The 17,636-nt window shown below is 42.6% G+C and overlaps 2 protein-coding genes across 4 annotated transcripts; one reads left to right on the top strand and one right to left on the bottom strand.

Annotated features, from left to right (window-relative positions):
- Positions 1-370: 370 nt before the first annotated feature.
- On the top strand, positions 371-8,563 carry LOC101760471. 3 transcript variants are annotated; one of them, XM_012847205.2, is made up of 21 exons: positions 371-606; positions 688-760; positions 881-1,003; positions 1,109-1,278; positions 1,645-1,803; positions 2,081-2,227; positions 2,404-2,467; positions 3,069-3,373; positions 4,141-4,269; positions 4,373-4,486; positions 4,567-4,653; positions 5,173-5,295; positions 5,411-5,504; positions 5,582-5,716; positions 5,807-5,941; positions 6,145-6,293; positions 6,372-6,503; positions 6,890-7,213; positions 7,534-7,669; positions 7,767-7,880; positions 8,106-8,563. In XM_012847205.2, exons 1-19 carry the CDS (start codon positions 514-516, stop codon positions 7,666-7,668), a joined length of 2,691 nt encoding a protein of 896 aa, XP_012702659.1. In that variant the 5' UTR covers positions 371-513; the 3' UTR covers position 7,669; positions 7,767-7,880; positions 8,106-8,563. The 3 variants fall into 3 exon arrangements, with proteins under 3 accessions (XP_012702659.1, XP_022684374.1, XP_022684375.1); XM_022828639.1 differs by having other exon boundaries at positions 2,383-2,467; XM_022828640.1 differs by lacking the exon at positions 7,767-7,880 and having other exon boundaries at positions 2,383-2,467.
- A 4,668-nt stretch (positions 8,564-13,231) lies between these two features.
- On the bottom strand, positions 13,232-17,080 carry LOC101760066 (agmatine deiminase). Its single transcript, XM_004975837.4, has 10 exons — positions 16,897-17,080; positions 15,671-15,784; positions 15,469-15,564; positions 15,307-15,385; positions 14,891-14,934; positions 14,715-14,793; positions 14,492-14,626; positions 14,156-14,391; positions 13,889-14,041; positions 13,232-13,762 (listed from the first exon to the last, which is right to left on the bottom strand). Exons 1-10 carry the CDS (start codon positions 16,990-16,992, stop codon positions 13,673-13,675), a joined length of 1,122 nt encoding a protein of 373 aa, XP_004975894.1. The 5' UTR covers positions 16,993-17,080; the 3' UTR covers positions 13,232-13,672.
- Positions 17,081-17,636: the final 556 nt, after the last annotated feature.

Here is a 17,636-nt window from a genome sequence, read left to right as displayed (position 1 = left end):
CCTTTACTCAAAGAATCAATTTGTTGATGAATATTCGGAAGCACATTAACTGGTCCAACCAATCATATCGGCTATTCATGATTAGCATTTGATCTGGCGCGGTGAACCACGCACAGATGAAGCGACGGCCGACCAGCCCTTGAAACTTTCAGAGACAATCCAGTGCACGCTTTCCACATCAGATCACTCCATTGCGTCATAATAGAACAGTGCCCATCCGGTCCATCAAGCCCATCTGCGCGTAGCAGGCGCAGGCGCGGCAAAGCGCCTCCCGTCCTAGTTTTACATGAGCCGGCCCACAAAGGACAAAGCCCAGCTGTGTGTGAGGCCCGTAGAGCGAGCCAGCCCTGCCTTACTCTCTCCCACCTGCCTGCGCCGCCAGTGGCGCGCGAGAGCAACGCAAAAACCCCTCCGACCGCCGCCGCCGCCGCCTCTTCCACCTCCCAAAGTCGCGACCCCTCACGCCCTCCAAGCGCCTGGTCGCTACCCCCTGCTTGCTCTCGCGCCAGCGCCATGGGGCGACCGACGGGAGGCGCGGCGGCCTCTTCCTCCTCCTCGAAGAAGCAGAAACCGAAGCAGAAGCAGCGCGGCGGCGTCGACTTCAAGGTAACCCCATCCCGCCGATTATCGGCTCTCTTGGAGACCTAACTATAGCTCACTGTGTCGAGCCCTTTCCTCCGGTTGCAGAAGTACAAGCACAAGGTCGGGCGCAAGCTGCCGCCGCCGAAGAATGCCACCAACACGGAGATCAAGTCCAAAGGTGAGGCCAGCCGAGGCAACCTCTTTTTTTTTTTTTTTGCTTCGTTACCCTGCAATTCGAGGTTCCACGGTGCCCAATTTAGGATTTTGGGTCGTGAATTTATGTTGTGTGTGCGTCCAGCGATCGTGTTGCCGGAGCAGAGCATGGCCTCCGAGAGGGCGGGCATGGCAGTGAACAAACGCGGGCTCACGCTGCGGGAGCTGCTGCAGCAAACGGCGCACTACAATGCCAATGTGCGGCGAGGTGAGCTTCCTCTAGTCTGCACGTTGACCCATAAGTTAAAGTGTTAAACTATGATGCAGTCTCGTGGTAGCTGACTGTATCTATGCTGCTGCCTTTATGCTGAAGCTGCACTGAATGGAATCAAGGACATTGTTGTCAAGCACCCAACAGAGCTTAAACTGCACAAGGTTGCTATAATTGAGAAGCTGCAGGAAAGGATATGCGATACCGACAATGTGGTCCGTGAATCGTTATACAATATACTGCAGTCTCTGATCTTCCCATCTTTGAAACAGGTATTTTTGCCCTTCTATCAAATAGCTGGATTACCAAGAAATATTTTAATTGAAATTGTTATTTTTTTCCTGCTGCATGTTTACAATTCAGTTTTCTGTAAATGATCTGGTAACGATTGATCTTGCTCTTGTGATATCAATATATCATGCTCTCTATTGACCACAGTGGCTATCGCATTGGCAAATACATCATAGAGTTTCTATCACTGTTTTCTGTCCATCCCAAGCACCATCCATCTGTGCCTAGAATTGCCTGTTCCTTTTCCTATTCCAATCACCATGGAAGGGCTTCTAGCTCTGGTCCATTCTATTTTCTAGCTCTATGGTTTTGGCATCAGATGTAGACTACTTTTTTTTTAATTGCAGGATAATGCTATATCTACAAGGAGTACACTGTTTCTGCTGATGGCTAATATTCTTAATGGAATGACCCATCTATCCATTGATATCCAGTTAATGGCTTTCAGAATTTTGGAGCTTGTGGTTCTTAATTTCCCATCCTCCTTTCCTAGTTATGCTGAACAGGTAAGCGGGCTGCTGTGTTGTATTAAATGATGACACACATCTATTGTTCTTGGCAAATTATTTTGTTAAGAGATATTGTATAATTGTATTGTTTAATCGGTGGTACTTGTTTCTAAAATTTGTATATGTTAACTACCAGAACTAATTTGGTACTCCAGCTTTCATCAAGTAATGAATATACACATTGGAACTGCTTCTCACTCCTGCTAGGTATTTACACGTGTTGACCATATTCATTACCAGCTTATAGTTTTGTTTTCATTATTTTTTCTGACAGGTGTTCAACAACTTTGTTGTGGTACTGAGCAATGATAGAATCAACCTACATGATAGGAACAAACTTAACAGTGTCCTTGGTGGGCTTGGACACTGCCTTTCCTTGGTTGCTAAAGTGACAGAAAATGATGATACATCAAATCAACAGGTTTGTACAATGAACTCATCAAATTGTAGTTTACTTGAAAAGTTTCTTATTGACATATCTGGAGCTATGATGAAGAGCTTGGTGAAATAGAAAATGTACATGTTCTGGAATGCATGCCTACATGAAAGCCCATTTTAATTATACTCCATTTATAGATCTTTGCGCATCACCTACAGGTTCATAATCTCTCTGCAAGGGAACTTTGGAAATGCACTACAGATGAAGACAACTCAGGAGGCAGTTAAGTCTTTTACACTCTCTCTTTTGCTTTATAATCTGCTATGTACTTTATGTTACACCACCTTTGAATTGGATAAAATAGTAATTGAGTGAGTTGAATGTTTTTTGTTAATATAATCACTAATCAGAGGTTGCTTGAACTTGAGAGCACAAACCACTCACATTTGCTATATTTATTCTTATTCTTATGGTAGTTCCAACTTTCTGGCCTTCCTGAAACGAATGACAGAATGCCAAGAGTTAAGCTTTAGCAAAATACTTGATGTCTCTGTCAGTGTAGCACACTTGTTTTCGTTCTTACCATTGGATTGGTAAGTGTTTAATCAGGATTCAGGTTAGCTAATTGATTGTTAATTGCAATCGGGGTGGTTTCAACTCAGAAATACCAAGAAGTACAAACAGTATTTATAAAAATATCTCCCTTAAGGATCATAATATAAACAGCTGTGTGGGCCCTTCCTGATTCCCAGTCTCTCTTTCCTTTTTGAATCTTTTTGTAGATGCGCACCACATTGTTAATGTTTTGATGTTATTTTTGGTTATGTCCTCTTGTTCATTCAGCTATATTATTGTTGCCTTATATACTTCTTCTGCACTGCAGGAGCATTTGCAATGCCTAATTTATTGGTGAAGCTTCAGAGCCTTGTCCAAATCCTCATTAACTCTGTAGAGGTTTCAGCCTCAGAGCTCTGTGCGAAGTCAGCTATTGATGCTCAGTCAAGTGAAGCATTGTTATCGGCCCTCCATTGTCTGGATATAATATGTAGGATATTTATTCATGAGGTGAAGAAACCTCAATTAAAATTTTCCATATCCAAAACTCAGTTTGGGCCTGACTGGTTGAGGAGCTCCCTATTGATACATCTAAAGAATTTATGGGGAGTGAAGCGATTGTTTCATGAAAAGGTAAGGTTTTATTGAATAAATTCCCGATCAAACAAAAGAGAATCATGCTAGTTTTATTTTTTCTCGTAAATATAAAGAAATATGCCAGGTTTTGATTTGCTACACTTCGTTAGAGTGATTGCTTTGATCTAGGAACAGAGTACCTTTTGATGGAAATCAGGAACTGCAATATATGGATTAATGTATGCTAGAGGCTCTTAGCTAGTGTCTACTGCTCACTTTGTCCTAAACATCATATATTTAATAAAGGAGGGAGTACTATATTTGTATTGTGTTGTATTTATGTATAATTGCATTTGCCTGAGCCTACTCAAGATAAGCTTAAGCAAGCTCAGCCCAGCTGAGTTCAAGCATTATAAAATTTTATGTCCAATTATGGTTCAAATAGCTTGTTGAGCTTGAGTATTTTTGGTAGCTCTACATGTGTCAAAGTTTTTCATGGAATCACTTTCGAGTTTGAGCAGCTTTTGCTTCCCTCTGCCCTATAAGCATACGCATTTCATGCACTGAGGTTTATTTTGCTTCTGAACTTGTTATTTGTACCATTAGTATAAGTCTACGATGATACTTTGATTATGACTGCATGATTCAGCAACTATTTATCTGGACTTTGTTTCTGATGATGTGTTTGTTAACTTAGTTAACTTTCTGGTTCAAATATTATTGAGCCCTGTTCCAAATTTGTAGCTGTGTATTCCTTGTTATAAAGTTCTGGGTGTCGAATATCTTTTGCATATAACTTATTACAAATTTCTTTCTCATGGCAGGGAGAAGACAAATTTTTCATTTTCAATTTGAAGATTGCTGAAATCTTTCTTTACTTGAGTGCATGGATAGATAGCACAATGTTTCCAGCTGAAGAATTTTGCCATTTTGTATCTTCTCTATTCACAAAGGTTTTTCCTTGCTTATCAGTTTTAGCTGCTGGCGGATGCTATTTTATGACCATCTTATGGATTTGCATTATTGATTTGGAATTGATGATGTTTTTTTTATCAGGCAAAAACACTTCGCAATAAGGATATCTTGGAAATGTATTTGAGCCCCCTTATAACTTCCATACCAGATCTAATATTCAACTCCCCAGATGACTCAAAAGGATATTTATTGGAGGTATGGTAATTTGCTTTTCTAGTCTGTAAAACATTTCATGTTATCACATTGCCAAAATAAAACACTTTGTTCAAGTGCAGGCATTTACAGACGCATTTAGAGATTGCAAGGTGGATTGCAAGCTAATCTTGCCATATTTGGATGCAGTTGGAGAAATGCTGCTTCCTGTAGGTGCCTTTATTTGACACTATGATATACTTTCCATGTACATTGTTAAGTATTAATTCCTCTGTATGTAAATGTATAGCATTTGAATAAGATTCATTCCAACTTTTAAAAATTTGACTATTAATATGAGAAAATATTTCTAGACCGTAGATTTGACTCATCATTGACTGACTGGAAGTAGTTAGAATATGTTCTTCCCAAAAATGCTTTCATCACACTATGTTTCCATAGGTTTTTCTAATACATTATGATAGAGTCAAAGTTGGCTCTGGAAAACCATGCCAGGCCTCACATGTTTTTATACATACAACAGTAGGAAGTAGGGCTTTATGGATGTCTAGTGAAAACCATCAAATTGGTATGACAGACAAGTAACTCTGGTCCACTGATATTGATTCCGACAAGTGATTCTATGAGATTTAGCTAAAGGATAATAATCACCTAAAACTTACAAAAAAGAAGATATGTTTGGGATCCTGATATATGATTTATAATATCTTCCCGTTGTCTATGGTTAGGAGAAAACAGGCATATGGCTTCCTGAAAATGATTCAGGCATGTTGGGCTATCAGGACGCATGGATACATGAGCTACCTCGAATTTTGCTAAAATCAATTGATAAAGCTCCCCCAGTTACAAAGGTTTGCTATGGGTTTTGTTATCCACTAAAAAAATGATATGCTTAGAGTTGGTATACTCAGGTTGTGCATGTTAAAACCTTTCACTTTACTACTTTCTGACAATGGATTATTTTAGGCTGTTTTGGAGCTGCTTCTAAGAATTGGACAATACTTCCCCACAATGGACTGTGAAAACTTGCGTCCCTTCATAAAGTTATTTGGTGTTGAATGTAATTACTACTCAACAATCATCTTATCATCCATGTTTATTTATCATTTTTTTTAATTCATGTCTTTTTACTGACAGCATCATCAGGAACTGTGGAGCTTGGTCCTTTTGTTAACCTACCTCGTGATTGCCAAGAACTTGCCATTTCATGTCTTTATTACTTTCCCAGTCTGCTTCCTGACGTAATCAGGCCGTTGGCCTCATGTTGCTTAAGTAAGCATTTTTGCTTAGTCTCTACTTGATTGTAGATCACTATATTTAATTTTATTGTTGTAAATTCTGGGTATAACCTACGAAATTCAGGTGATGTGCTGGAACCCCTCATACTGTTGAAGGTTGTTGAGGTCCTACAGTCAACATACAAGGCTGGTGGTCTACAGATAACAGAGCAACTCAGTTTCTTGTCGCTGCTAATGGCAAGATTCAGAGTTCATCCTGGTGACTACTTGAACATCCTTTTCCATTTATTACTGCTGTTATGCTGTCTTCTAGTGACCATTCAAACTTCGCTCTTAATTGATTGATTACCTTAGCTGAACCTAATAGTTTTATTTTCCTTTCTTCAATGATTATTATTTTCTTTTGGTTATTTTAGCTGAGCATTTCTTCTCTGACAGCTGTATTTTACTTTGTTGAACTAGGGGGTTTAGTTACTCCAGAAGATCCTAGTAAGGTCTCAAATTGGGATACTTTCAAGTTGTTGAATCGTATAATTTTAACTTCCCTATCTGAAATGGGTGATGGCTCGCTGGTCCTTGAATTGATGTGGAATAATTTATCTAATGCGATTGTGAGTTTTCTAAACAGTGTTTCTGTTACATATTTTATTACAACAGCCATTGACTCACATGTCACTTGCTTACTACAGGCTCAAAAACCATCGATGCATAACATGAACGGCTTGTTCAGAATTATTGTTACACTTGATGCAGGAACTAGTAAGCTCATGAACGAAGATGTTGTAAAGCTTATTGCTGGCTACTTGGTTGACGCTTCTTTGGTGTGTACTTTTCCATGTTTTAGAGCTCTGATACTCAATACTTGGGTGATTTGAGCATTTTTACCCTTATTTGCTCCAACTAATCTTCAGGACAGGGAGGCATAGTATTTCATTCAAAAGCCCAAAAGGGTGGTTATGTTGACGCATCAGAGTATAGATCACAGTTTCACTGATAGTGCCTACTTTGTAGTAAGAGTTAAAAAATCACAATTAGTATGTTATACCTAGGAAGTTCCAGGTTACGGGGCACTGAACACAGAACACCACTGATTTGTTTAATGGAACTGGTTGTAGATGTTCCCAATTCCTTGCAATTGCTTTCTACTGTACACATTCGGTTTTGAGTAGGAATTGATCTCACTACCCCTGTTATGTTTTATCTGCAGGATCTGTCTAAAACCATTGAATTTGGTTTTCAACCTGATAAGACAAGATTATTTCAGTACTTTATCAAGCCTTGCACCATCATGTTTGCCAAGAATGACAAGGTTCTTTTCAGCACATTGGAGATGCTGAAATCTTTTGTAACAGGAGATGATCATCTGTTTTCATCTCTCTCCAAGTTAAACTACCCAGGAGAGCTATCATGTCGAATTTGTGTTGTCACAACCATACTCATCTTCTTATGCAATGACCGCAAACTCCGTAGGAATCTTTCTTTTGGCAAATCAGTTATCAAAGGCATCCTGGATTATATAAGGCATCAGCTGGTAAGTGATGGTTAGAAATAACAGAAGTGGTTTTGTTTAATTGCCGTATCGATTGATGGTTTTTAAATTTCCTAGTGATCAAATCACTTTTCAATTTAATGGTACTTTGAGGGCATCTAAAAAAACAGAAATTATTTTGCCTGTGATATGTCAAATTGCCAATTGATTACATAGTTCCTAACTTAAAAAAAAGATTGTTGATTTGTGCTAAACTAAATTAGTTACTTGATTTATCATGCCCAAATGTAGTTGTGGGAGTTTGGAAGATTACTGTCCGGAGTTCATCTAATTGTTTCGCTTTATGTCAATTCCTGCTGCAGGATTCTAGTGTGCCTAATGTAACATATGAAGAAAAACAGAAGTCAAAATCTGCTTTTGAGCAACTGAAGACCAAAGCATTGCAGTTGAACTGCTGGGATAGAAGTGAGCTGGAAGGGCTTTCAATCACAAGATAGTGTGAGTTGCTTTTATCATTGTAATGCTACTAATTTTGTTGAGCTCAATTCACTGGCACACGCAACGCAGTAATGTTGTTTGTTTCACATGATTGAAGGAGATGGGTAGGATTCCACTAGACATGGTTGGGGTGGGGGTGTATGCCATTTTCCCAGATTGAATCACACTTCTAGAGTTCCAGTTTATATCTGTTGTCCCAGCTGTTACCAAGGTGAGAATTGCTTACAGATATCAGATAAGTCAGTTATGTGCCAAATCTTAAATGTTTGTGGTAACGTACCCAATATAGAACACCTCCAGTTTTCCCATATAGTTGTAACGGCCAATGAACCCTCATCAGTTCACCAGTAGCTCTGAATTCTGAAGCATGAATATTTCAGCAGATCTGCAATGATCTTGCCTGTATGTAGTTTGCTTACTTGTTCTACCTGTTCAGCCAATGACAGCAATCATGTGGATCCGAAGATGTGCGATGCAGATTCCTACAGCCAGTAACAAAGAACTGAGCAATCCACTTCCGTATCAGCGATGTGTTGTTTGTTAACCAAACGTGGTCCTGGCAACCATTTGTTTCTGCATGTGGCTGCACATTGATCACCAACCCCAGGTAGTCCGCGCCGGAGATAGCTGATGTGATCGCTTCTAGCTGTGGGGCCAGCTCGTACCGCCCTGTAAATGCAGAAATTTTGATGTGACGTTTATTTGGGACATTCGGTCTCATTGGTTGCCCTTCGTCTTTGTACTCCCTCTGTTTCCAATTAAAGTCATTCAATTTTTTTAAGTTAAACCATTTTATATTTGATCAAAAAGATGATCACAAAGGTTTATGTACCGAATAGGTATACTATGTATCATATATTTAATGAAGAAATTAATGGTATTTATTTGTTATCATGAACTGTATAAATTTGATCAAACTTGAGATGCTTTTTCTCTAATAAAGTTAGAATGACTTATAATTTGGAACGGAGGGAGTAGAAGTTTGGGTGCCTTATTGGCCCTTTCGTGCATCATAATTCCGTTGCATGCATCATGAATCCTGGGCAAGCTGCCCCCTGAATTAATGCTAGAATTCACCCCATGTAGCCGGTTGGTGCCGATCGAGTCCTTAGGCTTCGAAATAGTGTAATGGAAAAAGAAGTTGCTGCTGAAAGATTGGACACGGAAGTAACCGGCCAAAGAACCAAACGTGTTCTCGGATCCGAATTTCCAACTTGTGAGGGGAGCAGACGAGACCTTGCGGTGGGATCAAGACAGGTGGTGTGTCGTCGCGCCGCCCCGAGTCTCGAATGCACGGCGGGCGGGCACCGGCGTCGGATGCGGGCCGCTCGTCCTAGGCGGCGTACTCGTTACGACGTTGTTGGTGAGTGGTAGTGGTTACTGCCATTTCTGTGGGCGAGTACTCGTAGAATGGCTGTCTTAGCGCCAGCTAACTGCAGCCCAGCCAAGCAAGACCAAGAGTCCGAGTGTTGGCACGTCATCTTCCAACAATTCTGTCGTACCCGATTTTAAAAGCAAAATTAGATGACTATTATATTATTATATGTGTGTCAGGATCAAGTTTCACACATGATGTCTTCAGTAAATATCAAAAATCGTATTATAACGTAAAGAGAGAGTTACATAAATTACATAACTAGAAATGAGATAAAAATCTCTAGTATAAGCAGCGGATCTCCAACAACTCCACAGGCAGTAGCAAATCTTCAAATTCTTCAACGAATTTGCCTTGTACTGAACAACAAATATAGCAAGTGTGAGTACACTTATGATTGGTACTCAACAAGTGCGGGGAATGTGTAGTGTAAGGCTAAGTCAAGGAATAGCTGACTGATTTACTACATTGATTTAAGCACTTTTAAAGTTGGTCAAGTTTTATTAGCAAACTACTTACTAGAATGTAAGTTTATACCACCCAATTAAGCATAAGAGTAAGGATATATCACAAACATAAGTAAAACATAAATAAAACACATGTTAATTATTCTTCAAGTTCAATTATTATGCGAGGGTACAGGCCGCTCTTAACCGTGAGCACAACTGATATACTACTTTTACACTCTGCAGAGGTTGTACACTTTCACCATAAGTCGCGTAAAAGTTTAAGAGAACTTTAGATCCAACCATGCTATGCAAAAGTAGGCACTTATCACACTACCAAGGTGTGATTGCATAGGGATGCTATGAGACCTTTATAAAGATTCCCTAGTAGATAGTAGTTTGCTAAGTTTTCGACAGCTGTGTGTGCATAACCCTTCCCTAAGGTGAGTATCTACAAAGAGAATACCACTCAAAGGGGCCGAGCTATACCCTATTACAAGACCCCCTCTTGCTCTTTCGGTAAGATGTATGATCTAGGATACGGACTAGAGGGGTAGTGAATAGACTGTTTCAACTAAAATCACAATACTAAATAAATTTAATTAGTAACACAAGATGAAAACTATTTCTAGCTACTTTACAACTATGTGAGGGTTTGCAACCTAGGATGACAAGGAATAATTCAATCTCTAAGAATGTAATTGCTCAAAGTAAATTGCAATAATAAAATTGAGCAAAGAAAGAACCGAACACAAGAGATGAATTTTTCCTGTGGTATCGATGACTTACCGGTCAAACCTAATCCACATTGAGGTGGATTCAATGCTTCAACCGCTCCTTTATCAAGACGCCGCTTGATGTTTGAGCCGGCTTGAATAAAAAAGCCTCTTCAAACCTCGATTCCACTAGTGTTGCTCTTCACCGCTTCGGCGAGGTGAGCACAAACCCCTCACAAGAATAGCTGGGGCTCCTTCACAATTTTCCTTGAAGGGCTCAACGGCTCCACAATCTCCAAACCGTCTAGGAGGCGGCAACCTCCAAGAGTAATAAACCAATAACACTTGCTTGAAGACTCCCTAGTGCCACAAAACTCAAACTCTTGATGCAATGCACTAGGATGCTCTCAACTCACAAGAATGCAATCTCTAAGTAAAGTGCGTGAGTGAGAGGTGGAAGGAGGCTTAAGAATGTCATAAATGCTTTCTAAAATTCCAAGAGACCTCACCCATACCCGGGGGTGGGGTATTTATAAGCCTCCCTTCCAAAATTAGCCGTTACAGTCATTTTCGCGAAAACAGGGGGCTGGCAGACCATCCGCCTCACAGGGGCGGACCGTCCGTAGTTCAAGCCCCAATAGCTACTGCAGCATTTAATGCGTGTCAGAACGGACCGTTACAGGGGTGGCTGAACGTCCGCCCCATGCGGACTATCCGTAGAAAACAACTGCGGACCATCCGTCTTTGAGAAATAATTTCTCGACCTGAAAACCTGTCTCTGTCTAGGTTTAGCTGACCGTTCGCCAGAACAAGTTTTTTTCTCATTTCTTTCACTTTCTCAAACTAAGTTAGTTCTATTGCATGTAATGCAATTGTTTGAACAAAGTAGCACTATAGAACCGTCAAGTAAATGAAATTGACCCCTCTTGATGGTACGGCTATCTAGCCTACTAATCTGGTCAATTCACATCCGCTAAGCACCTCTTAACTGGTAAAAACGAAAACCCTATCGTATACCTTTGCCTTGAGCTTTCCAATGTTCAAACCAACCAAGATATCGTCATAGTATCCTTTGAGGCTTAACTCAACTCCGAGACTAATCTATACTCATATTCTCAATGAAATTGTTAGTCCACTAAGGTCATCATGAATTACCAAAACATAAGTTAGGGGCCTAGATGCTTTCATAAGACCACCACAAATCAGAGTCTCTAATTAGTAAGCTAAGACTAGAGCCTATTGGTTTTATGGTTGTACTATTTTCCTGGGTGGTCACTCCATGTTCCAATTAAGACATGTGAGTGGTTGCAATTAACAAATGTGCTTAACATAAAATAAATCAGGTTTATCATTATTCATTACTTCCCACCATAAACCAGGTATATCAACTAGCATAGCTACCCAACCATAAAGTAAAACCTAAATCGACAAGGAATAATATGGAAACTAGGTAAATTCTTAATTAGAATCCATCAAATTAAGACTCAAGCATAGCATATGTTTCATATATAAATGTTGTATAGGATAGAATGTAATCAAGGACACAACTTGCCTTCCTTAAAGTCTTGTTGCTGTTCAGAGTCTTTGAAGTCTTCTTCTTGAGATTTCTCGAACTACGCTCCTTCTAGCGTCACACAATCATCCAAAGCAACTAAACAAGCAAATAAATACATCTAATAAGAAACAGTACATCAAACAATAAAAATGTGCTAAAACAACACTTTAAAACTATCGTACATGTTGCAAGAATCGCGTGAGCGCAAGATTCACTGGAATCGGAGCTAAAAAAGAAAAGATATGAGATAAACATGGTTTCAGGGACTTCGATGCAATTAACTATAGATTTGAAGGGCTAGCAAGAAATATCTGCAAGACACATAAAATAGTGCTCGCAAAAAGGATAAGGCTAAGAGTTAGATCTGCAAAATTAAAGGGTTCGGGTTAGATTGAAAGGAACTGGAAATTTCTAGGGGGTTTTCGATAATGTTGCCAAGACACAAGAAAAGGATAAATAATTACAGATTTGTCCGGGGATCTATTTGCAAAACCGAGGGTCTTCTTCCCATCGCTTGCGGCAGCTCTGGCCAGCCAGCTTGCTAGCACTCTAGTGACCTGGGGACCAAGGTGAGGAGGAGAAACGAGAGAGGAGAGCTAGGGGATCCTCCTCGTATTCTTACTGACGGCTGGTACGGCGGAATTGGGCTGGAAATTTGGCCGATGGTGGATAGCAGACGGCAGCTGGCTGGGGGCTCCATGCAGCAGCGATGCTCTGACGACGAGCGGCGGCGAGGGTGCAGCTCGTCACGGCAAAGCTCCTCCTGGTGTCCGTTTGGTCCTTCGGACGGTGGTCGCGGCGAATCGAGTGCGAAGGTTGGCGGCGGCGCTTGGCTCTGTTTGCTCAAATGGCGGCGGTGCGACGTGAGGGAGGACGAGGCACGGCACAAGAGCGAGCGAAGGTAGCAGCGAGCAGGGCACGGGCGCTCGGTCTTGCCTTAAATAGGCGCAGGGCGCGAGGCCGGCCGTGGCACGCACGTTAAGAAGGTGGCGGCGGGCTCGGAGCGGGTCAGGCCCAAGTCTTGCCTAGACGAAAAGGATTAGATTTCTTTTATTTTCAGAAATAATTTCTCGTGAAAGAAAAATTCAAAAAATTTCTAGATGATTCATTTAAACCACGAAAAATACGTTGAGAATCCCAAAAATTCTAGGAAAATTCCTATAGATAGATTGGGACACGGGGAATCCAAATAAAATACTTAGAACCTGTGAAAAAGAATCTAGAGCATTCTAATAAATAGATTTAGCTCTAGAAAAAGGAGAATAAATTCCAGAAAAATTCTCCTAGAACCTAGGAGTCATAAGACGCAATTTTAAACTTTTTCACGCTCAAGGAATAAGAAATGCAACCATCATGAATGCAATACACTTAAACCTATAGTTCATTAAGTTAATTTTAGAAAAAGATTTAATGCCTAATAAATTCACAAAGAAATCTTAAAGCCTTAAACGAACTCAAACAAATTTTAGAGAAATTCTAATTAATTTTTATTAAATCACAAATGATGAAAATTAGGATGTTACAAATTCTGCTGCTTGCGAGTTGCGACAAAGCGAAAGAGGCAAAACATAGTAGGCTTTGACTCGTCCTGTCCTGGCACACATCGCAACGCAACGAGCGTCCGCCGAACGCGCTCAAAAGCGTCAGGACAAGTCACCCACCCAACAACAACCCACCACGTCCGCGCACCCACGCGGAGGCGTCTCGTGCTCTCGACGGCAGCCGCGGGCCGCGGCCAGAGAGAGGTGGGCGGGCGGGGGTGGAAACTATCTGTCAACTAACTGCTGACCGGTCTTATTCCTCGCACGTCTTGGTATGGGCAAGTGCGATAACGACCGAAGATAGAATCAGAGATCAATAGTACTACTAGCATAGCAATAGCATGTCCTTCCATCGCCTTGGTGTGTCCGCCTACGACGGGCGCACGGGCTGCTGCTGCGTGATGCAGTGGACGTTCCCGCCTCCCAGCGCGATCTCCCGCCCGCCCTCGACCATCACCACCTGCGAGCCAACAAAGATCACGGGCCTCATCAAATCCAAGCGAACTCCAGTGCTCTGCCCACACGCGACACGGAAACGACTCACGTTTGGAGCTGGAATGCACGTTGAAGTGAAGATCTTAATTACCTCGCGATCAGGAAACGCCTTCTGAAGAACCTTGTACGCCTCCTCGTCCCACTTGTCGCCGAAAGACGGCGCTACGATGCCGCCATTCGCGATGTAGAAGTTCACGTACGAGGCGGCCAGCCTCGTGCCCGGCTCCCTCGCCACGGCGTGCCCCTGAAACCCCAACCCCCGTCCAGAGATTCTCCACTTTTAGCGACGGCTGAGATCAGCACTGCAAGCAAGTAGCTTCTAGCCTTCTAGTAATGTTTAGCTGTGAACGATACTGACTGTTGAGAGAACGCCGTCCGCCTCTTCCTTCGTCATGTACAGGGGCCCCGGGACGTGGATCTTCACCACTTCTATCTGCCGTCCTTTAGCGTCAACCGATTGGGTCAGAACCGACAGCGCCTCGGCTGACCGTTCGTACTGGGGGTCCTTCTCGTCATCCGTCCACGACAGGAGGATGACGCCGGGTTTAATGAAACAGCACAGGTTGTCGACGTGGCCATTTGTGTCCTCGTCACCTGGGCGAACGGTCAGAAGCTTATTTGCCAGTAAGGCAAAGTAAACGTCTAGATGTGAGAAACAAAAATTATTTACAGTCAAAATACTTTTCTTGTTTACCGTAAAGTCCACGAGGTATCCAGATGACCTTTGTGACTCCCAGAAAATCCTTCAGCTCGTTCTCTATCTCTAGTTTAGTCATGTTGGGGTTTCTGTTTGGATCCAGCAAGCATTCTTCGGTTGTTATGCATGTACCTGATGAAATGTGACCATTAGATAGGAAGACAACCACAGATAGACACAAACTATCTTTTCATCGACAAAGATCTGAAACATCACATACCTTCTCCATCGACATGAATGCTTCCACCCTCGAGAACCATTTTGTGCGAAAACCTAGGGATCCTCTCAATCTCAACTATCTGAAATTCATGGCCGAAAGAGTAAAGTGAGTTACCAGTACGGAAAATAGCCTAGCACAAACATCAATTTGTTCTTTAGCGGGGCTCAGTTGCTTACTTTCTTGGCAATATCATTGTCAAGACTCCAATCGTCATAGATTCCTGCAGGACAGAAGTAGGAAAAAAACTCATTTTATGAAAAGAAGGTAACTCACGTTGGGCTCATCGGCTTGTGAAGTTAAAGAAATTCATATTCTAAAAACAGGAGTGCTTCTATCCATGCTTTCCTAGAGCAAATTAATCAGAGATTCAGATCCACAGCTTACAACTACCTTTGGAAATCACTTGCTGGTTGCTACTAAGAATAGTTATTTTGTTAAGTACTGATTAACAATTGGCACCTTTGCATGAACAGGAAGCTAATTTGTGGAAAAAACTTGCATAGAACTATCATCAGGCAAAACAATAATCGAAATAAGCAGTATGAAAAAAGTGCAGAGCAATCATGTATAGTTCAATTTAGTAAAAACATACCTCCCCAGGCGTTAAATTGCCAATCTATCCCTGCTATTGTTTGTTTTGTGATTCCTGACTCGACTTTATGAGTGATAAACTGAAAACCAGGAACACTATAAGCAAACGAAATCATCGGACTGGAAATGACAATAGAAGAAGGCAAAGATTTAAGTGACGCACAGTGGGTCCCATATCACGGAACCAGGAATCGTTCATGTTTATTTCAATCACCCTGATGTTCGTATGATGTTCCATCAGCTTGTGGACATACGGGTACTGCCAGAGACAAAAATTTGAAACTGAATAACACATGTATGATAATAAAGCGTTCTGCATTTCTACCATACAGTTGAAAGGTGGCAGATGTGAGACAATCTGATACCTGCTTGGTACTTGCACATATTGTGACAGGCTCAAATTTTGAAATGGCAATTGCAGCTCTCGCAAATGTCTGTTGAGCTGGACCAGCATTGTCCCGCCAGTTGTCTGGACGCTCCTGGCGTTCCAAAAAAAAAATGAAAATGTTTATCATGATAATGCACTTGGAAATGTTTAAAAAAGTGTCATGTGCACACTCACATGCATGGACAAAATTGAGCAGAAATTATTAGGACCACCTTATAACTTTCATGATTCTCTTTGCTAAAATGAGCATTATATTCAGTTTTGTATATATTGGCAGGTTGCAGGTTGCAGGATCAGCTTATTTATGTGTTTGTCATTGAAAGTCATCGGCAGATTATGATAATGGTAGATTGCAACATCAGAGTTGCTATGCCTACTTCCAAACAAAAAGAGAAACCAATCACGTCCTTAGAAATTTAGAATCTAGGATACTAAACTTTGGATACTCTGTTTGATTCATTAGTCCTAGACTTCTAGTTAAATACAACATATATCGCTGTCAAAGCTAAAGATTCCAGCAACAAAATATTCAAGATTCCAACTCCACACGGCAATACTAGTAATTGACCAGTTGATCCGGCGGCCGAGGCGCTAACTGCTCCCAGCAACATGCAAGTTGGAACACACCCGTCGGTTTTACAACAGAAAGACTGACCGATTCGTTTCGCAGTTCAAGAAAGAGAAGCCTACAAGACTAGCCGCGTTAGGACCATATAATTCACAGAGCACTGTGGCCGCACATGATCGATCCAGTTGATCTGGACAGAACCACTGATGTATGGCAACTAGCAAGTTAAAGAGGTTGTTTTCTGCTAGACAAGTCATGGTGGCGCAGCTAGCATGATGGAAAGCATAATCTTAACTTTCGTTTTTTTTCCCTAAAAAGCAGCGTCTTATTGCTCAGTAAAAGGCGAGAAAGATCGCGCGCGCTGACGCGCAGCGCTCAACCTTTACAGTTTACTATTTCACGAAAAGAACTTGATGACTCCTGAACGGCAATCCCGCGGGCGCAAGCAATCGTTTCTCAACCAAACAAAAGCACTTTCTAGATGAGAATCTGATTCCAGCGCGCCTCACACGGATGGCCGGAAACCACGGAGCACCGAAACGAAGACACGAAGAACGAAGAACAAGCACTGAAGAAGAAAGGCAGATCGGAGAGGACGAGGCAGGGGAGGGAGGGAGGGAAGGAGGAGTACGTACAGGCCATCCCATCCAACACTGCTCGTGCGGTTCCCACTCCGCCGGCATCCGGAACCCCATCTTCGCCGGGCGCCCCTCCATGACCTTCGCCATCATCGTCCCTGCCGCTCTGTCTCTGTCCCTCCCTCTCCTCTCTAAATTAACCCTCGAATCGATTTCTAACCACGGGTCCAGTCCAGGAGGGCGCGGGGGGCCGCTTTATATAGCGCGGCCTGAGAGGGGGGGGGGGGGGACGAACGGCAGCAGGACTGCAGGAGGAGGAGAGCGGGTCGCCGAGCACGTGACGGCGCCGCGGCGCGGGGCGCTTTCCGCTGCGCCCCAGACTCACTGGCCGGTGGGGCTGCCGCTGCGAGAGCGGTTGGCCAGTCAGGCCGTGGGCGCCCATCCCGACGACGGTGCGGGAAATCCGACGTGAGGATCGATAGGGACGGTGAATCTCGCTGGCCCGTGGGACCCATGCTGTGGAGATGCGGCGGGGGAGAGGAGGACGGCGGATCCCAAGTAATCCAACCCAGGCAGGGCAGGCCTGGACCGGGCACCTCCCCCGCGCGCGCGCCACGCGGCCACTGGAAGACGACGACAGAATCACACAACCCCACAAGTCGGAGACGGGCGTGGCCGCAGTGGCCGCCGCCGTGTTGCCACCAGGTTCCGCTGGAGGACAGGGTTTACGGCTGCAGGTTTCGCGTCGTGAATCACGCACAATGTGACTTTTTTTTTGTCTCTTATTACAAAATGTT

This window comes from Setaria italica, chromosome VII (genome assembly GCF_000263155.2).
Source record: "Setaria italica strain Yugu1 chromosome VII, Setaria_italica_v2.0, whole genome shotgun sequence".
Taxonomy (NCBI): Eukaryota; Viridiplantae; Streptophyta; class Magnoliopsida; order Poales; family Poaceae; genus Setaria; species Setaria italica.
Note: the sequence above shows the minus strand (reverse complement) of the source record. Positions and strands in the feature narration are given on the sequence as shown.